This window comes from Xenopus laevis, chromosome 6L, assembly GCF_017654675.1.
Source record: "Xenopus laevis strain J_2021 chromosome 6L, Xenopus_laevis_v10.1, whole genome shotgun sequence".
Taxonomy (NCBI): Eukaryota; Metazoa; Chordata; class Amphibia; order Anura; family Pipidae; genus Xenopus; species Xenopus laevis.
In genome coordinates, this window is record NC_054381.1 from 73,928,375 (window position 1) to 73,946,893 (window position 18,519).

The 18,519-nt window shown below is 45.2% G+C and overlaps 1 protein-coding gene and 1 non-coding gene across 2 annotated transcripts in view; one reads left to right on the plus strand and one right to left on the minus strand.

Annotated features, from left to right (window-relative positions):
- Positions 1 to 9,052: 9,052 nt before the first annotated feature.
- trnat-agu lies at positions 9,053 to 9,126 on the minus strand. Its single transcript has one exon. It is a non-coding gene; the product is annotated as a tRNA-Thr (tRNA).
- A 459-nt stretch (positions 9,127 to 9,585) lies between these two features.
- The window catches only part of cmbl.L (carboxymethylenebutenolidase homolog L homeolog), a 35,005-nt gene continuing 26,071 nt past the window's right edge, over positions 9,586 to 18,519 (plus strand). The window contains exons 1-2 of the mRNA NM_001094796.1: positions 9,586 to 9,640; positions 10,836 to 11,057. Of these exons, the coding sequence (NP_001088265.1) occupies positions 10,843 to 11,057 (215 nt within the window). The 5' untranslated portion in view covers positions 9,586 to 9,640; positions 10,836 to 10,842. The remainder of the gene's footprint in view (positions 9,641 to 10,835; positions 11,058 to 18,519) is intronic.

Below are 18,519 nucleotides of genomic sequence, written 5' to 3' on the forward strand. Positions count from 1 at the left end.
CACATACTTGCAGGTCACCCTCTATCGCCCACCTCACAAACTCATCACCCTTGATCCTCCACTGCACATTTTCACGAGTTACCTGCAATCCCCCACCATACATACTGTCAGGGAGCCGGGAGCTCCCTCCAGGGAGGTAGTCAGGATCAAGGAGGAAGCCCTCTAGTGGAAGCAAGGTCGTGGTATCCGAAGGGTTAAGCAGAATCAGTAGTAGTCGTCACAGGCAGGAGTTAACGAGGGCAGGCAGATCAGATGCAAAAGTCCAAAGTCCAGGCAAAGTTCAATAACACAGGCAGGTATCAAGAATCACAGACAGGGAGCAGGAATCAAGGCTGAGAGCAGGAATCAAGGCTGGGAGCAAGCAGGACAGGAACCCAGGATCAATAGTGGTTTGAATCCTATTCTTGGGCGCCGTCACAGTGTTTTGGGCGCCCTTTTATGACGAGATCCTGGCACCAGTGATGACATCATCATGCAGCGACGCTGCAGCCAGGGGCGTAACTATAGAGGAAGCAGACCCTGCAGCTGCAGGGGGGCCCAGGAGGTATAGGGGCCCCATGGGCCCTAATTCATATAAAATTTCAATAAATATTGGAGAAACAAGTCAACCCCAAAACATTTTGGGGGCCTGAAAAATAATTTGCTGTGGGGCCCAGTAATATCTAGTTACGCCACTGGCTGCAGCCATGCGTTCAGCATGGGCGCTGCCATCTTGGTTCTTCACTGACCGCCGAGAATGTAAACAGCGCTGTCTGGTACTTCTGCCAGTCCTGACAGTACCCCCTCCCCCACGGGGGGCCACTGGACCACCATGACAAGGCTTTTGGGGAAACTTAGTGTGGAAATCCCTCACAAGACGAGGAGCATGAACATCAGAGTGTCCTTCCCAGGAGCATTCTTCAGGGCCAAAGCCCTTCCACTTGATTAGGTACTGAAGAGAACCCCTGGAGATTCTGGAGTCAAGGATCTTTTCCACCTCATATTCTTGTTGACTATCCACAGAGATAGTAGGAGGGGGAGACCGGTCAACATGTTTCACCAAGGAGACATGAAACACGTTGGGGATTCGCATCTCAGGGGGAAGCTGAAGTCTGACAGCCACAGGATTGATAATCTCCAAGATGGGAAATGGACCCACAAACTTCGGACCCAACTTGGGAGATTGCACCTTTAGACGAATGTTTTGGGAAGAAAGCCAAACTTTATCACCTTGAAGAGCGGAGAGGACCTACGTCTCCGATCAGCGAAGGTCGTGCGCACAAGAGCACTCTTCTCCAAATTAGACTTGGTTGCAGCCCAAATAGCGGACATTTGGGCCGCACTGGGACATCAGACAAAACAAAGTCTTGTGGAAAGGCTTGGGGATGTTAGCCATACACAGACATGAATGGAGATCTTCCAGTGGATGAATGACAGGTGTTGTTATGGGCACATTCTGCCCACGGAAGAAGGTCAGACCAATCATCTTGGCAGAGGGAGACATGATTTCTCAGAAATTGTTCTAAGGCTTGATTCACTCGCTCCGCTGCCCCATTCGTTTGGGGATGATAGGCAGAGGAGAACTGGAGAGCAATACCCAAGACCTTGCATAGGAATGCCAAAACTTCGCCGTGAACTGAGAACTTCTGTCAGAGACAATCTCCGCCGGGAAGCCATGCAGGCGGAAAATGAATTGAATAAACAACTGCGACAACTCCACTGCAGATGGAAGCTTCCATAAAGGGATGAAGTGGGCCATCTTGCTAAAACGATCTATGATGACCCAGATCACAGTGTTCCCACTGGAGGGAGGAGGTTCGACTATGAAGTCCATTGCCAAATGCGTCCAAGGACGAGAGGAGACAGGCAATGGCTGTAGTAACCCGCTAGGGCGAGAATGGCTAGGCTTGGAAGTGACACAAACAGTACAAGCAGCAACAAAGTCTTTGACATCTTTACGAATAGTCGGCCACCAGACTAGACGCCGTAAAAGTTCTAGAGTCTTAGCAGGACCAGGATGTCCCGCTTGCTTGGAACTATGAGACTGTTGCAGGATAGCCAGAATTTGATCAGCAAATTGAGGGTACAAAGAAGCGATGATCTTGACAGGAGGAATAATTGACTCGTCTTTCAGGAGTACAATCCACCGGAGTGAAACTTTGAGACAGAGCATTGGCTTTCAGATTCTTGGAGCCAGGGCGATAAGTCAAGACAAAGTTAAATCGAGAGAAGAAGAGAGCCCATCTTGCTTGTCTGGGATTCAGCCTCTTGAGAGATTGAATGAATTCAAGATTCTTATGATCTGTGTAGATTGTGACTGGAATTGAGGAACCTTCAAGGAGGTGACGCCACTCTTCTAAGGCAAGCTTGACAGCCAGGAGTTCTCGATTTCCTACATCATAATTTTGTTCGGCAGGAGAGAACTTCTTAGAGAAATACGCACATGGGTGCAACTTTCCATCAGAGGGATGTCTTTGGGACAGGATAGCTCCAGCTCCAACTTCAGAAGCATCCACCTCAATGAAGAAAGATAACTCCGGATCAGGATGGCGGAGAACCGAAGCAGAAGTGAAGGCATCCTTCAAGGATTGAAAAGCTTCAATAGCAGGTGGGGGCCATGAGCTGGGTTTACCCCCTTTTCGGATGAGGGCCAGGATAGGAGCAATACGAGACGAGAACCCCTTAGTGAATTGCCGGTAGTAATTGGCAAAACCAATGAATCTCTGGATTGCCTTGGTGCTCAGCGGTAGAGGCCACTCTTGGATTGCAGACACTTTCACAGGATCCATCTCGAAACCCTCTGGGGAGATGATATGGCCCAGAAAAGAAATCTTGGACGCTTCAAACACGCATTTCTCCAGCTTGGCAAAGAGGGAGTTCTTCCTCAAACGAGAGAGTACTTCCTTCACCTGGGAGCGATGGCTTGCTAGGTCCTTGGAAAAAATCAGGATGTCATCAAGGTACACGACCACAAACTTTCCCAAGAGATCCCGGAAAATGTCGTTCACAAATTCTTGGAAGACAGCGGGGGCATTGCAGAGACCAAAGGGCATCACGAGGTATTCGTAGTGCCCATCACGAGTGTTGAATGCTGTCTTCCATTCGTCACCTTTACGGATGCGGATTAGGTCATACGCCCCACGGAGATCCAACTTAGTGAAGATTTTAGCCCCCTTCAGTTGATCAAAAAGTTCTGCAAAGGATACCGGTTCTTAACAGTGATTTTATTAAGACCCCGGTAGTCAATACAAGGACGTAGGCCTCCATCCTTCTTCTCCACGAAGAAGAATCCAGCCCCTGCAGGGGAAGTAGAAGGGCGAATAAACCCCCGCTGGAGATTTTCTTGGATATATTCCTTCATGGTAGCGGTCTCTGCTGGGGAGAGAGGATAAGTGCGAACTCTAGTAGGCATGGTTCCAGGCAGGCGATCAACTGGACAATCGTAGTGACGATGAGGAGGGAGAAATTCTGCAGACTTTTTACAGAAGACATCAGAGAATTCCTTGTAGAAGGAGGGAAGCTTCTTCAAATCTGATGTAGAAATATTCACCCTCTGGGTTCAGCAGGAAGGCAGTGCTGTTGGCAGTATGGACTCCAACGGGAAACCTGCCCCGAGGACCAATCAATGATAGGGTTATGCAGGCGTAACAGGGAAGCCCCAAGACGACAGGAACAGAAGGACAGGAAATAATCAGGAACAATAACTTTTCTTTGTGTAAAGTCCCAACCTGCACAGGCAATTCCCCAGTCATCATGGAAATAAACTCAGATTCAAGGGGTCTGTCATCAATGGCGGTTACTCGAAGATGAGGAGTCAATGGAAACAGTGGAACATTCATATACTTAGCAAAGAGAGCGTCCATGAAATTTCCGGCAGCACCAGAGTCAATGAATGCTGAGCCAACAATGATCTTAGTGGCCAGACGGATCTGTAAAGGCAGAAGAAACCTGTGAGAGTTCTCTTGACATTTGGGAACAACATCCCTCACATGAGACTTTCCCGGGTCACCTTGAAGAGGGGAACTCTGAGGCTTTACAGGAATAACACCCCTCACACAAGTCTTTCCAGGGTTACCTTGAAGAGGGGAACTCGGAGGCTTCACAGGACAAGAGTTGGCAAAGTGGGATTGACCACCACAATAGAGACAAAGTCCAGCCGTACGTCTCCGGAGTTTCTCCTGTTCAGAGAGACGAACTCTTCCGACTTGCATAGGTTCCTCCGGAGGAATAACAGAAGGCTGCTGAGGGGTAGAAGGTAACAGTGGTCTTTGGAAGCGAGGAGCCAACATGGGTTGAAATTTCTTGACTCGATCCCTATCAGCCTGATGTTCTCTCTGACGGGTGTCCACCTTGACAGACAAGGCAATGAGGTCTTCAACCTGCGTGGGTAATTCACGGGAGACCAGGTCATCTTTAAGGCGGATAGAGAGTCCATTGTAGAAGGCAGCATGATAGGCATCATTGTTCCAACAAGTCTCTGCAGCGAGAGTACGGAAATCAATGGCATATTCGCTGCACTGCGATTCCCTTGGCGGATCTGGAACAGACGAGAAGCAGCGGTCGCCACCCGACCGGGAGCAATCGAACACCATCCGGAATTCTTGAAGGAAGGCTTTGGAATCATCTAATAAAGGAGATTCTTTCTCCCAATGCGGAGATGCCCATTCAAGCGCTTTCCCTGCCAGACGAGTGATATCACAAAACCAACCTTAGCTCGCTCAGAGACAAATTCTGCAGGTTGCAGGGCGAACCGGATCTGGCAGTGATTCACAAAACCACAACAGGCTTGAGGGTCGCCACTGTAGAGAGTCGGTGCAGGAATACGTGGACCAGAAGTGGAGGACTGTGTAGCCATGTTGGCAGCAACTGGCGTGGGCGTTGTCGGCGTTGGAATAGTCGGCGTCAGCATGGATAACTTTTCCAAAATCGCCACCAGCGCGTGTTTGACAAAATTTTGCTTCGTACTTCCATGCGAGTATGCAGACCTCGAAAGGCCCTGCCGAAATCTGGCTGAGCTTCCTCAGTGGGATCCATGGCCCAAGAATTATGTCAGGGAGCTCCCTCCAGGGATCCCTTCAGGATCAAGGAGGAAGCCCTCTAGTGGAAGCAAGGTCGCGGTATCCGAAGGGTTAAGCAGAATCAGTAGTAGTGGTCACAGGCAGGAGTTAAGGAGGGCAGGCAGATCAGATGCAAAAGTCCAAAGTCCAGGCAAAGTTCAATAACACAGGTAGGTAACAAGAATCACAGACAGGGAGCAGGAATCAAGGCTGGGAGCAGGAATCAAGGCTGGGAGCAAGCAGGACAGGAACCCAGGATCAATAGTGGTTTGAATCCTATTCTTGGTCGCCGTCACAGTGTTTTGGGCGCCCTTTTATGACGAGATCCCGGCACCAGTGATGACATCATCATGCAGCGACGCTGCAGCCATGTGTTCAGCATGGGCGCTGCCATCTTGATTCTTCACTGACTGCCGAGAATGTAAACAGCGCCGTCGGGTACTTCTGGCTGTCCTGACACATTCTTGCAGGTCACCCACGAACCCCTCGCCACACATACCACTGAGGAAGCAGACTTCGACCTGGCCTTTATACCCCCTGCAGCCTCATGGTCTGCTTTATATATATATATAGATATATATATATATAGATATATATATATATATATATATATATATATATATATACACCTTTGAGTCATTTAGCTTTTTATTCAGCAGCTCTCCAGTTTGCAGTATCAGCAATCTGTTTGCTAGAGTCCAAATAACCCTAGCAACCATGCATTGATTTAAATAAAAGGTCATTATGCCTATTCTTTTAAATTTTGTACTCAATAAATATTGATTTTTTATATTGAACTGAACATTTTTGGAGTATAATCTTTGTGTAACTTATATTTATTAGATAACCCCCATTTGAAAGAGTCAGAAGAAGGAGGCAAATAATTTAAAAATAAATAAATAAATAAAAATAAAAAATAAGACCAATTGAAAAGTTGTTTAGGATTGACCATGACATACTTTAAGCTAACTTAAATGAGAACCACCCCTTTAAGTAAAGTGCATAAATTTTTGCCAGGGGGGGGCAAAAATGCCGCTCCTGGTAACTAAGAACCAAATTTCAGTTTTTTCAATTTGGAAATTTGTCTCTATGCACTAGCGACGTGGACACCCCTGACCCCCTCCAGCGCTTACAATATGAGAGCCGTGGGGAGGGGAGGTGGCAGAATGAAGGCTGCCTCGGGCGGCAAAATGGCCAGGATCGCCCCTGGGCACAGGGGGTACAAGTGTTCACGGCCCGGATCTAAAGGGTGGGTGTCCCTATTGCCGTTTAAAAAAAAAAACTTTTATGGGTCCCTGGCACCACAGGTTTTTTTTTTAACTTATAGGGGGACCCTGATCATCAATGGCTTTTTATAACTTGCGCGGGGGGAGTTTACTGTTTTTAGCATTGATGTCTATGTGGTCTTTTAACTGTGGTGTGGGGCTTGGGGGCCAAGGTGGGCAGGGTCCCGTGGTTTCTAATGGCGGCCCTGCCCATACCCCCCCCCCAACTGTCCCACTTCTCACAGGAAAGTCCAGATTTTTGGCACCCATCCAGATGTCCCAGATTGTAATGTGAATGTTCTGTGATAATTGGCTCATTTTCGGTTTCTCAGTACTAGCTCTCTGATTCCTGTATCTGATAAAAATCCAATATAGTCGTTCATCCACTGTGGAACGCACTTGGTTTTTTTCCAGTCTATCCTTTTTATCTTAGTACATGCCTGTTATTAATGGAGTGCTCATTGCTAATTTTTGCAATGATCTTCAGAGCCTGTCTGGGTTTAATGGAGAGCTCATTGGACATTTCTTCACTCATCCTACTGACATGTGTGGGGCGCCTATGCTGATTATCTATTTTGTGTAGTAATTGTACTGGGGTGTCTGGGGTTATTATGCTTATTATTAATTTGATTTTGTGATTACACTGGCACATCAGGGGGGTATCCATTTGATTTAAAGATTATACTGGCATATGTGTAAAATAAATGTGAAAAATAATTTTCCACACTACACAAGGTAGATCTTTTGCACCCTTTTTTTCAAATGTTGGGAGGTATACTAATCATTTAAGATAGCGATCAGTTCCAGGGGGTGTGATTGCACCTGGACCTGCACTCCCATGGGGCCACCTAGAGGACAGAAAAAAACAAATAATGTGTAGAGGGGGTTTTCACATGCCTCCAGAGGTTGAGGGGGGGGCAGCACAAGCCCGGCAATCTTTTGTCACGCCATTGCCCACAGTAGCACAAATTTAAAAGGAGAAGTAAAGCTACAGAGGCATTTTATTGTCAATAGATTAGCTGCAATAGTGCAAGCTAGAATACTATGTAGGGGTCTGGTAAATCAGCCACCCCTAATAATATTGGCAGGCAAATCCCCAGTGGTATAGACGCCTAAATACATCCTAACAGGGGACCTATTTCATTATTCTGGCTTAAGCTATGTCCTTGGTGTTCACAATAGTGACCAGTAGATAGCACTGTGCTAAAGTATAAAACCCTTGGGAGCCATGTACTCAGGGTCCATCTTGTGCTGGATCTAGCCTGAGCAGGCAGGCAGAGCTCGAGTGGAACCTAGACAGGTCAGGTCTAGAAAGGATAGGCTAATCACCTTAAGAAGTCACTCTAGGAGTGACAAATAGAGGAGAGTCAGAGGGATTAAGATCCCGGGTACTAATTGCCCAAAAGTAGGGACTAAGTGTACAGACTTAGGGATGTAGTGATTCCCCTGGGTTCCACTTAGGGAAAAGGCTAAAAGCTGGGTGTACCTTCATTGCTGCTGTGTATATTATTTTCCCTGTGGGGACTAATACTGACCAAAGGTGCTGTGAGAATGTGCCTATCAACTGTTCTGTATGATCCTGTTTTGCTCTTATGTACCCTCCACTGAGGATTGTAAGTGTTCAATAAATATGTTCCTTGGTTAAGTTATAAGAACCACTGGCACCCAATTATTGCACCCTGAACCAAGTTACAGTTACACTACAACCTGCCTCCACACCGTTTGAGAGGGCTTACTCCCTAAGATTTAAGGTCTCATCCAGAGCACAGTATCGGGAGTGGAGCTCGTAGTTAGAGAGCAGTGCACTCAATTTACTATAGCACTATAGTATAATAACTATATTTATTCTGCAGAATGCTTTACCATACCTGAGTAAAAAGTTCTAGAAGCTCTCTCATTGTTTTGGATATCAGCTGCAGTATAAGCTTGGTGTGACATCACTTCCTGCCTGAGTCTCTCCCTGCTCACTTATAGCTCTAGGCTCAGATTACAGCAGAGAAGGGACGGGGGGAAGAGGATCAAACTAAGTATGCTCACGCCCAGGGCAAGGAGCTTTAAGTTAAAGGCAGGAAGTCTAATAGAAAAGCCCATGTTTACACAATAGAAGGAAAGAAATGCAGTGTTTCTTTTGACAGAGGACTGAGAGCAGTACTATTTTGAAGATTTACTGGTATATTTAGGTGGACCTTTCTGATAAGGCTTACTTAGTTTTAACCTTTCCTTAAAGTGGGCAACAAAGCTCCTTGTGTGCCATATCACCTTCAGGGCTGGGCCAAGCCGGCCTGGCGCCCCAGGCAACTTGGGCAGCACCATCGCCCCCTCTGCAGCCGCGCATACATGAGTGCGCACAAGAGTGCATGTACGTCAACGGACCGGATAGGGGGTAGGCAGCAGTGCACGGTACGTGCCTGCTGCCCCTAAGTTTTGCCCCCTAGGCACGTGCCTACCCCTAGTTCCGGCCCTGCTCACCTTACTGCCTTATACCTTCTAGTGAAGCCCACAGCTGATATCAGCATTAAGACACTGGATGAGAGTGCCACTGACACGAACTTGAACTTCCCTTTTTCATGTGTGCTTGTAGTTGCATATGTTTTTTGGAGCAATCCAAAAATAACCTAGTTTTTCCACAAAGTGAATGTTAATTTCACAGTGATCCACCAATAAAAAACTATTTTATATATTGAATGTAAATTAATGCAATTCGAATGTTACTAAATCCGTCTTTCAAATGAAGAATACGTAATATTGAAAAGGCACCGCTGGGATTCGAACCCAGGATCTCCTGTTTACTAGACAGGCGCTTTAACCAACTAAGCCACGGCGCCAGTAGATGCCTAAGCTCTACAACTGAATTCATTTTAAGAATTCAATATTTTATGTGTTGAACATAAGTTTATTCGATGTGTTTTAGAATTAAGCTATTGTTCCTGCATAAACTGTTAGTTGGTACCTAACCTATGGAAAAGCAAGAAGGTTAATAGCGCAAATCCGTGTCGCGATGGAACTCTCACCAGTACTACTGCTTCGAATTCATGCAAATATTGCAACTTGTGAATGTTTATTTTATGCAGTGCTGTCGAGCCGTTTATATGTATCTTATCGCGTATTACTTCAAACGATAACAAGTACGACGGCGTTTTAAACCTGTTAATGAAAAGCTAACTGCCCGCCCCAAATTGTACTCATTGGCGATTGTGAGGGGAGGAGATGCTAGCCGCACAGCAAGGGGAGTCTCCCTGTCCAGTACAACAGCAGCAGTCAGTTCGTGAGATCTTTTGGCTGCAGGAGAGACGACTAGGTTCTGTTCCTGATCTATCTCTGCGGAAGTGCCAAGAACGGGTATGATACTGTTTCTCCTTGCACCTTGCATCTGGGGCTAGAACCGCGGAGTACATACTACAGCCTGTGTGATCGCATAAATGCAATATTACGTGGGAATAACCATCTACTCACAAGCGTACGATGTGAATAGGAGCGAAAAACGTGACCTTCTCTCAATGCAAATTCTCTTTATTTTCTAATTGTTTTTTCTTTTTTTACACTTACACTTTTTTTTTGAATACAGTAAGCAACATTCCTGTCAGATTTCTAATAGACCAAGAGCTCTCCAGTAGGCGGCCATGGCACATTTTTATTTTATTTAAATTGAACCCAGTTACTTGTGACAACATTTGTAAATGGAATTGTCTGTGCAAGGCTTTTTTTTTTGTGGAAGTCAATGAGTACAGAAATAAAACAGCCTTTGTAGGTTCAGTATGCCTGAATCTCATGACATTAAAGTAACACTGGCAGTTAGGAAATGCCACCCCACTAACCAATAGTGGATATATAGTGAATAAAGTACCCTCTCTTGTAAAATATCAGGATATTATAAGTTACAGAGGAGTTTCATGACCATATAAAAACACGAGGCCAAAGGCCTCTCTGTAACTTCTAATATCCTCATATTTTGCAACTGGGTATTTTATTTATTATAATACACATGTTTGAGTGAGTCATGTGACAGAAATGATATCAGAACTCACCATTTATAAGGATATAATTTACAGGATATTTATGGCTTTTGTGTATTATATTGTGATGATATGTGCTGGTGTACGTTTCAGTCAGAACATGAGTTAATAAATTCACATGCTTTTTTTAAGGTCACCATACATGTGCAGATCTGCTCATTTGGAGAGGTTGACAAATAAGTGGATCTTGCCCAGATATGCCCACCCTGAGTGGGTGATATCAGGTTGATCCAATGGTGGACCCAGGGAATGCAGGTAGCCTGTGCAAGATTTGCATCAACAAACCAATGGGGTCCTCGATCAAACAGGATTTTTAATTACATGGCTGATTTTCGGCCAGGTATTGGTCGGGGAAGAACATTGGAGGGCCCCATAAACTGCTGACTTGGTCTGTCGGATTTATCAGTCCATGTATGGCCACCTTTAGCAATGCAACTACTCCAAACAATTTTATTACTGCAAAAGGGATAGACCTGAGTTAAATATTAATATAGTACTGTTTGCTTTTTCCATTTCCACAGCTTTCTAATGGCAAATGAAGCATGTCCTTGCCCATGTGATATTGGAGATAAGTTTGAATATGGAGCAAAAGGCCAGGAGATTCAGATTGAGCACATAAAAGCTTATGTTTCTAAACCTCATTCCAGCACAGATAAAGCAGTGATCGTAGTTCAGGATATTTTTGGATGGCAACTTCCTAACACTCGATTCATGGCTGATCTACTCACAGCTCATGGATACATGTAAGTGTGCTGTTTCTGGATGAATACTGAATCTTTTAGTGGTGTGGGTGTTTCTTGGAGGGATAGTCCTATTAGCAACTTTGCAGTCAGTCTTTATTTTTTATATGAAACAAAAAATGCTCGTATGCATCTTATAGTTAATGTTACTTTTTATCACTTATCTTTTTATGTAGTCTCTCTCCTATTCATCTTCCGGTTTCTTATTCCACCCACTGTCAATTGGCCCATAGCAACTAGATAACTGTTGAAATTCCAAACCGGACAGCTGTTGAACAAAAACCCTGCTTGCCTCGTTTTCCCTTGAACACTAAGCAATTTTCTTATTTACTTAAGTTATGCTCTTGGTATGAAATGTTGTTTGTGTATAGATGGTACTAGATCAGGTAATAATATATTTTATTTGACAGTTGTGCTAGTTCAAAATATTGCTGTAACATCTCTTGTATAGTGTGCTGGTAGATTACAGAAATAATTCTTAGTATGGAACCCGTTATCCAGAAACCCATTATCCAGAAAGCTCCGAATTACGGAATGGCTGTCTCTCATAGAGGCCAAATAATTACATTTTTAAAAATAATTTTCCTTTTTCTCTGTAATAATAAAATAGTATCTTGTAGATCATCCAAACTAAGATACAATTAATCCTTATCATAAACAAAAGCAGCCTGTTGGGTTTATTTAACGTTTAAATGATTTTCAAGTAGATTTAAAGGAGAATTCACCCCTAAACTTTAAAAAACCCTACCCTACACAGACCCCCCCCTCCCTCCCCCCCAGCCTAAGTGTTACGCCGGGCAAATGCCCCTAATGTTTTACTTACCCCTTGGTGCAGATTCAGGCATCAGAGTTCACCGTGCCATCTTGAGGCGCTTCGGTAATCTTCGGAATGAGACCAGCATGTCAGCGAATGTGCAGTTGGAGCAATTTTATTTCGCAACAACTGCTCATTCGCGAAACTCACGAGAATTGTCCAGGGTCAGACTAGAGTAATGGAGGCCCACCGGGACTGCCACATGAAGACCCCACCAGGCAGTCACCGGCTTCCCTCTGTGCACCTTAGTAAACACTGGTTTAGACGTCCTTGATCGAACGATATTGCTGCGTGCGCCTACGCGAACGTTGGTGTGGCGCGTACCTGCGTGAACTCCTTTGCACCTCGCAGATGCGCAGCAGCGTAAGTGTTTATACAAGGGGGAGCATGGCTGGGCCGGTGGGGGCCCACTGGGTTTTTCCCAGTCCGATACTGAAGGGGTCGTAATCAAGACCCACAAAAGGAATGGGGAGGTGCTTAAACTCTAAAGTTAATTGCCTAAGGGCAATGATACACTGGAAGATTTGTTGTCCACAATATAAAATTGCTACTGCAAAATACTTGTGGCAACTACAAGGCTAGTGAACAAAAAGGCATTTTTGCAGAGACCTGTTGCCCATGGTAGCAATTTTTAATGTGAACTTGGGATCTCCCCATGTCCTTGCTCTAATATCTATCTATCTATCTATCTATCTATCTATCTATCTATCTATCTATCTATCTATCTATCTACCAGCACTCCTGTGTAACAAAAATTATAAGTGCCTGGGTGCAGAAACCAAAAACATAAATGCAGGGTAGAGAAAGGGTCCTCACACACAAGACTTAAGAAATCAATTAAAGGTTTTTGTTTTAGTGAGGAGAGATCAGATGTTTTGGTCAGCAATCTGACCATTTTTCAAAGTGCAGACACAAACTAACCTTTTTAACCCCTAGTGGCAGGAAAGGGTGGGAGTGACATCATCAAATAAAATAAACAAAAACACAAAGGGGCCAATTCATTAACTTCGAGTGAAGGAATAGCAGAAAAAATACTATGAATTTCGAAGTGTTTTTTTGGCTACTTCGACCATCGTCTACGACTTCGACCTCGAATCGAAGGATTCGAACTAAAAATCGTTCGACTATTCGACCATTTGATAGTCAAAGTACTGTCTCTTTAAGAAAAAACTTCAACCTCCTAGTTCGCCACCTAAAAGCTACCGAACCCAATGTTAGCCTATGGGGAAGGTCCCCATAGGCTTGGCTAAATTTTTTTGGTCGAAGGATAATCCTTTGATTGTTGGATTAAAATCCTTCGAATCGTTCGATTCGAAGGATTTAATCGTTCGATCGAACGATTATTCCTTCGATCGTTCGATAGAAGTATTTGCGCAAAATCCTTCGACTTCGATATTTGAAGTCGAAGGATTTTCATTCCCAGTCGAATATCAAGGGTTAATTAACCCTCGATATTCGACCCTTGATGAATTTGCCCCAAACTGGGTAAATAGATAGGCTGTGCAAAATAAAACATGTTTCTAATATAGTTAGCCAAAAATGTAATGTATAAAGGCTGGAGTGATTTGATGTATAACAAGTCAGTCAGGACACTCCTTCCTGCTTTTCAGCTCTCTTAGTTACCAGGCAGTAACCAATCAGAGACTTGAGGGGGGACCACATGGGTCATATCTGTTGCTTTTGAATCTGAGCTGAAGGCTGAGGATCAATTACAAACTCACTGAACAGAAATGTACCATGTGGCCCCCTTCAAGTCGCTGACTAACTCAGAGTTATAGAACTGAAAAGCAGGAAGTTGGATTCTGGCTGTTTTATTAGACATCTGTTGACTCCAGCCTTTATACATTACATTTTTGGCTAACTAACTAACATATATACCCGAGTATAAGCCGAGTTTTTCAGCATCCAAAATATGTGCTGAAAAAGTCTACCTCGGCTTATACTCAGGTCAGCGGGCAGTAGCTGAGATTGCAGTCACTTTTAATCATTCCTATACCAACAGTTCACTTGGGGAGAGACTGCAATATCCCACAATGCCCTCTGTTGGTTATATGAAAGAATAACAGTGCACCCTCTGTTGGTTATATGAAAGAATAACAGTGACTGCAATATCACACAGCGCCCTCTGTTGGTTATATGAAAGATTAACAGTGACTGCAATATCACACAGCGCCCTCTGTTGGTTATATGAAAGAATAACAGTGATGGCAATATCACACAGCGCCCTCTGTTGGTTATATGAAAGAATAACAGTGACTGCAATATCACACAGCACCCTCTGTTGGTTATATGAAAGAATAACAGTGACTGCAATATCACACAGTGCCCTCTGTTGGTTATATGAAAGATTAACAGTGACTGCAATATCACACAGCACCCTCTGTTGGTTATATGAAAGAATAACAGTGACTGCAATATCACACAGCGCCCTCTGTTGGTTATATTAAAGAATAACAGTGACTGCAATATCACACAGCGCCCTCTGTTGGTTATATGAAGGATTAACAGTGATGGCAATATCACACAGCGCCCTCTGTTGGTTATACGAAAGATTAACAGTGATGGCAATATCACACAGCACCCTCTGCACATGGTAGTGGGACAATGCACACAGTAATCCGTTTGGCAATTCTCTGTCACCATCAACTTTGCAAAGAAGTCTGGTTGATCACTGGGGGGGTCGCTTTGGCAGAATGTGCGCTGCTGGGAGACAGGGCTGTAGTTGTGTCTAGGCTTATACTAGAGTCAATAAGTTTTCCCAGTTTTCGTAGGTAAAATTAGGTACCTCGGCTTATACTCGAGTCGGCTTATACTCGAGTATATACGGTATATATATATATATATATATATATATATATATATATATATATATCTAAAGGATCCTTGATAAAGGTCAAAGCGAAATGTTGGAAAGAACAGTGAAAGGAATTAAATTTAATATAAGAATATTGGTTTGCTGATGTTCCTTACAAGTATTTACATAGATTTGATCAAGCACCCCTTTTGTGAATCAGGTCAGAGTGTGAACACACATCTGAACTTAAGTGATTAAAACTTGTGATTTATATATATATATATATATATATATATATATATATATATATATATATCTCCACACACAGTACTTGAAAAAATCAATTAAAGATTTTTATTTTAGTGAGGAGAGACCTGACGTTTCAGTCAGCAATCTGACCTTTATCAAAGTGACCTTTTTAACCCTAGTGGTGGGAAAGGGCGGAAGTGACATCATCAAATGAAATAATCAACAACAAAAAGGGGCACATTTACTTAGCTCGAGTGAATGAATAGAAGAAAAAATACTTCGAATTTCGTACTTTTTTTTTGGCTACTTCGACTACGACTTCGAATTGAACGATTCTGTCACGATGAACGCTCGGCGCTCCCTACCTTACTCCCGGCGCGGCGGATCCAAGATGGCGGCGCCCAGGACTACACGTGGGCGCAAGGACGCTGGAGCGCCGGCACGGTGACGTCACGCACTGTGGCACCAAATTCAAACTTAAAAGGACGCCGGAAACCCGGGTTCGATGCCCGAGTATAGCTCAATATTATATTGTGTTCCTGGGTCTCCCTGCTTGCCTGTTTTTCCTGTTATTGATCTTCTGCCTGTTTCCTGTCATTTGAACCTTGCTGCCTGCCATCTCGAACCCTTGCCTGGACTTGACCTCTCTATTGGATTTCCCTTGAATTGTACTTTGCCTGGACTCACTGGAAAAGGACTTCCTCCTTGATCCTTACTACACCCCCCTGTGGGTGCCGCAGGCCCCCGCTGACATTATACTCGGGCCATGGATCCTACTGAGGAAGCTACGCCTGATGTCGGACGTGCGCTCCGCGGACTGCCATCCCGCATGGAGGAATATGAAGCCCAGCAGTATCGCATAGGGCAGGCACTCAATACCCTTCTCTCTCGTGTGCCTCCAGCGCCCCCTGCTTCCCAAGCTGCTGTAAATCCTCCCATGGCGGTCGCCTCGTCCAACGCAGGTTTCTCGTCTGTTGAGCCTCGTATTCCACCTCCTCCTCGCTTCAGTGGGGACCCACAGGCCTGCAGAGGTTTCGCTACACAGTGCCAGATCCAGTTTGAGTTTCAACCCTCGCACTTCCCCAAGGAGGGCTATGTAATGTCTCGTTTGTTGGGCAAACCGCTTGAGTGGGCAACATCTCTTTGGGAGAAGAATTCTCCACTGACTTTTGATGCTAAGGCTTTTATTCAAGCATTTCGTACTGTGTTTGATGCCCCGGGTCGGGTCACTAATGCCCCTTCTCGTCTTCTGCAACTCCGGCAGGGAAACCGCAGTGTCAGTGACTATGCTATTGACTTTAGAACTTTGATGGCTGAGACTTCCTGGAATGACGATGCCTATAAGGCCGTATTCTATCAAGGACTGTCTATTCGCATTAAAGATGATCTTGTCTCCAGGGAGTTCCCTGACCTGCTAGAAGATCTGATTGCACTATCCATTAAGGTGGACACTCGTCTCAGAGAGCATCAAGTAGAGAAGGAGCATTGTAAAAGATTTCAACCCTTGTTGGCACCCGCTTCCAAAGGCCTCTCTTGTATACTCCAGCTTCTCAAGCTTCTACTTCTCCTCCGGAGGAACCGATGCAAGTTGGAAGGGCTCGTCTCTCTGAACAAGAAAGGCTCCGTAGACGTACGGCTGGACTTTGTCTCTACTGTGGTGGGCAATCCCACTTAGCTGTCTCCTGTCCTGTAAAGTTGAAGAATGTTCCTACTCAGAGTAAGACTGGAATTTCTTTTATCAGTGGTGTTTGTTCCAAGTCCTCTGAAAACTCTCATCAGTTTCGTGTTCCTTTGCAGATCCTGCTAACCTCCAAGTCAATTCCTGTTTCGGCCTTCCTTGACTCCGGAGCTGCAGGGAACTTTATGGACTTGGCTTTTGCTAAAAAGATTGGAGTTCCTCTATCCTCCGTGTGTCCTCCTATACGAGTTTTCGCCATTGATGGCAGACCCCTCTACACTGACACCATCACTCTGTCTACTGGTGAAGTATCTGTTCAGACTGGAGCACTACATCGGGAGAAGATGTCCTTCCTGATCATCCCTTGTCCCTCCACTCCGGTCGTGCTGGGTTTACCATGGCTACGACTACATAACCCTTCCATAGACTGGTCCTCCGGTCAAATTCCCGTTGGAGTCTACATTGCCAAGGACATTGTTTAATTTCTTAGCCCATCCAACGGGTTACAGTTTCTTCAACAAACTTATCTTCCTTGCCCTCTGTCTACAGGGACTACTCCGATGTTTTCTGCAAAAAGTCAGCAGAATTCCTCCCCCCGCATCGGCAGTATGACTGCCCCATTGACCTCCTTCCTGGAACCATGCCTCCCCGTGGGCGGACTTACCCTTTGTCTCCTGCGGAGACTACTGCCATGAAGGAATATATCTCAGAGAATCTCCAGCGAGGTTTCATTCGTCCTTCCATATCCCCAGCCAGAGCTGGTTTCTTCTTCGTGGAAAAGGACGGTGGTCTCCGCCCCTGTATTGACTATAGGGGTCTCAATAAGATAACTGTCAAAAACAGATACCCCTTACCCCTTATTTCTGAACTTTTCGACCAGCTAAAAGGGGCCAAGGTTTTCTCCAAGTTGGATCTCCGTGGGGCTTACAACCTCATCAGGATCCGAGAGGGCGATGAGTGGAAGACAGCTTTCAATAGTCATGACGGGCATTACGAGTACCTCGTGATGCCCTTCGGCCTCTGCAACGCCCCTGCCGTCTTCCAGGAGTTCGTTAATGATGTCTTTCGGGACCTCCTGGGGAAGTCGGTTGTTGTGTATCTGGATGACATCCTCATCTTCTCTCAAGATTTGGAAACCCATCGCTCTCAAGTCAAAGAGGCTCTTTCTCGTCTTAGGGAGAATTCCCTCTTCGCCAAGCTGGAGAAGTGTACCTTCGAAGTTCCTAAGATCTCCTTCCTTGGCTACATCATTTCGTCTGAGGGCTTCGAGATGGATCCTGCCAAGGTATCAGCTATCCAGAAATGGCCACTCCCCCAGAGTACCAAGGCGATCCAGAGGTTCATAGGCTTTGCGAACTATTACCGCCAATTCATTAAAGGCTTTTCTTCCCGCATTGCTCCTATCCTCTCCCTCATCCGCAAAGGAGGGAATCCCAATTGTTGGCCTCCTGTGGCTCTTGAAGCCTTTCAGTCCCTGAAGGATGCCTTCATTTCTGCCTCAGTTCTTCGGCACCCTGAGCCTCACCTACCCTTCTTCATTGAAGTTGACGCCTCTGATGTCGGGGCAGGTGCTATCCTTTCCCAGAGACATTCTGCAGATGGTAAGCTCCATCCATGTGCATACTTCTCCAAGAAGTTTTCCTCCGCCGAGCAGAATTACGACATTGGGAATCGTGAGCTTCTGGCTATCAAACTCGCCCTCGTGGAATGGCATCATCTCTTGGAGGGTGCACCTCATCCAGTCACGATTTACACTGACCATAAGAACTTAGAGTTTATACAATCCCTCAAGAGACTAAACCCCCGTCAGGCGAGATGGTCTCTCTTCTTCTCTCGTTTCAATTTTGTCCTGACGTATCGTCCTGGGACCAAGAACCAGAAGGCAGATGCCCTGTCTCGAAGTTTCTCCCCAGAGGACCGCCTTCCTATA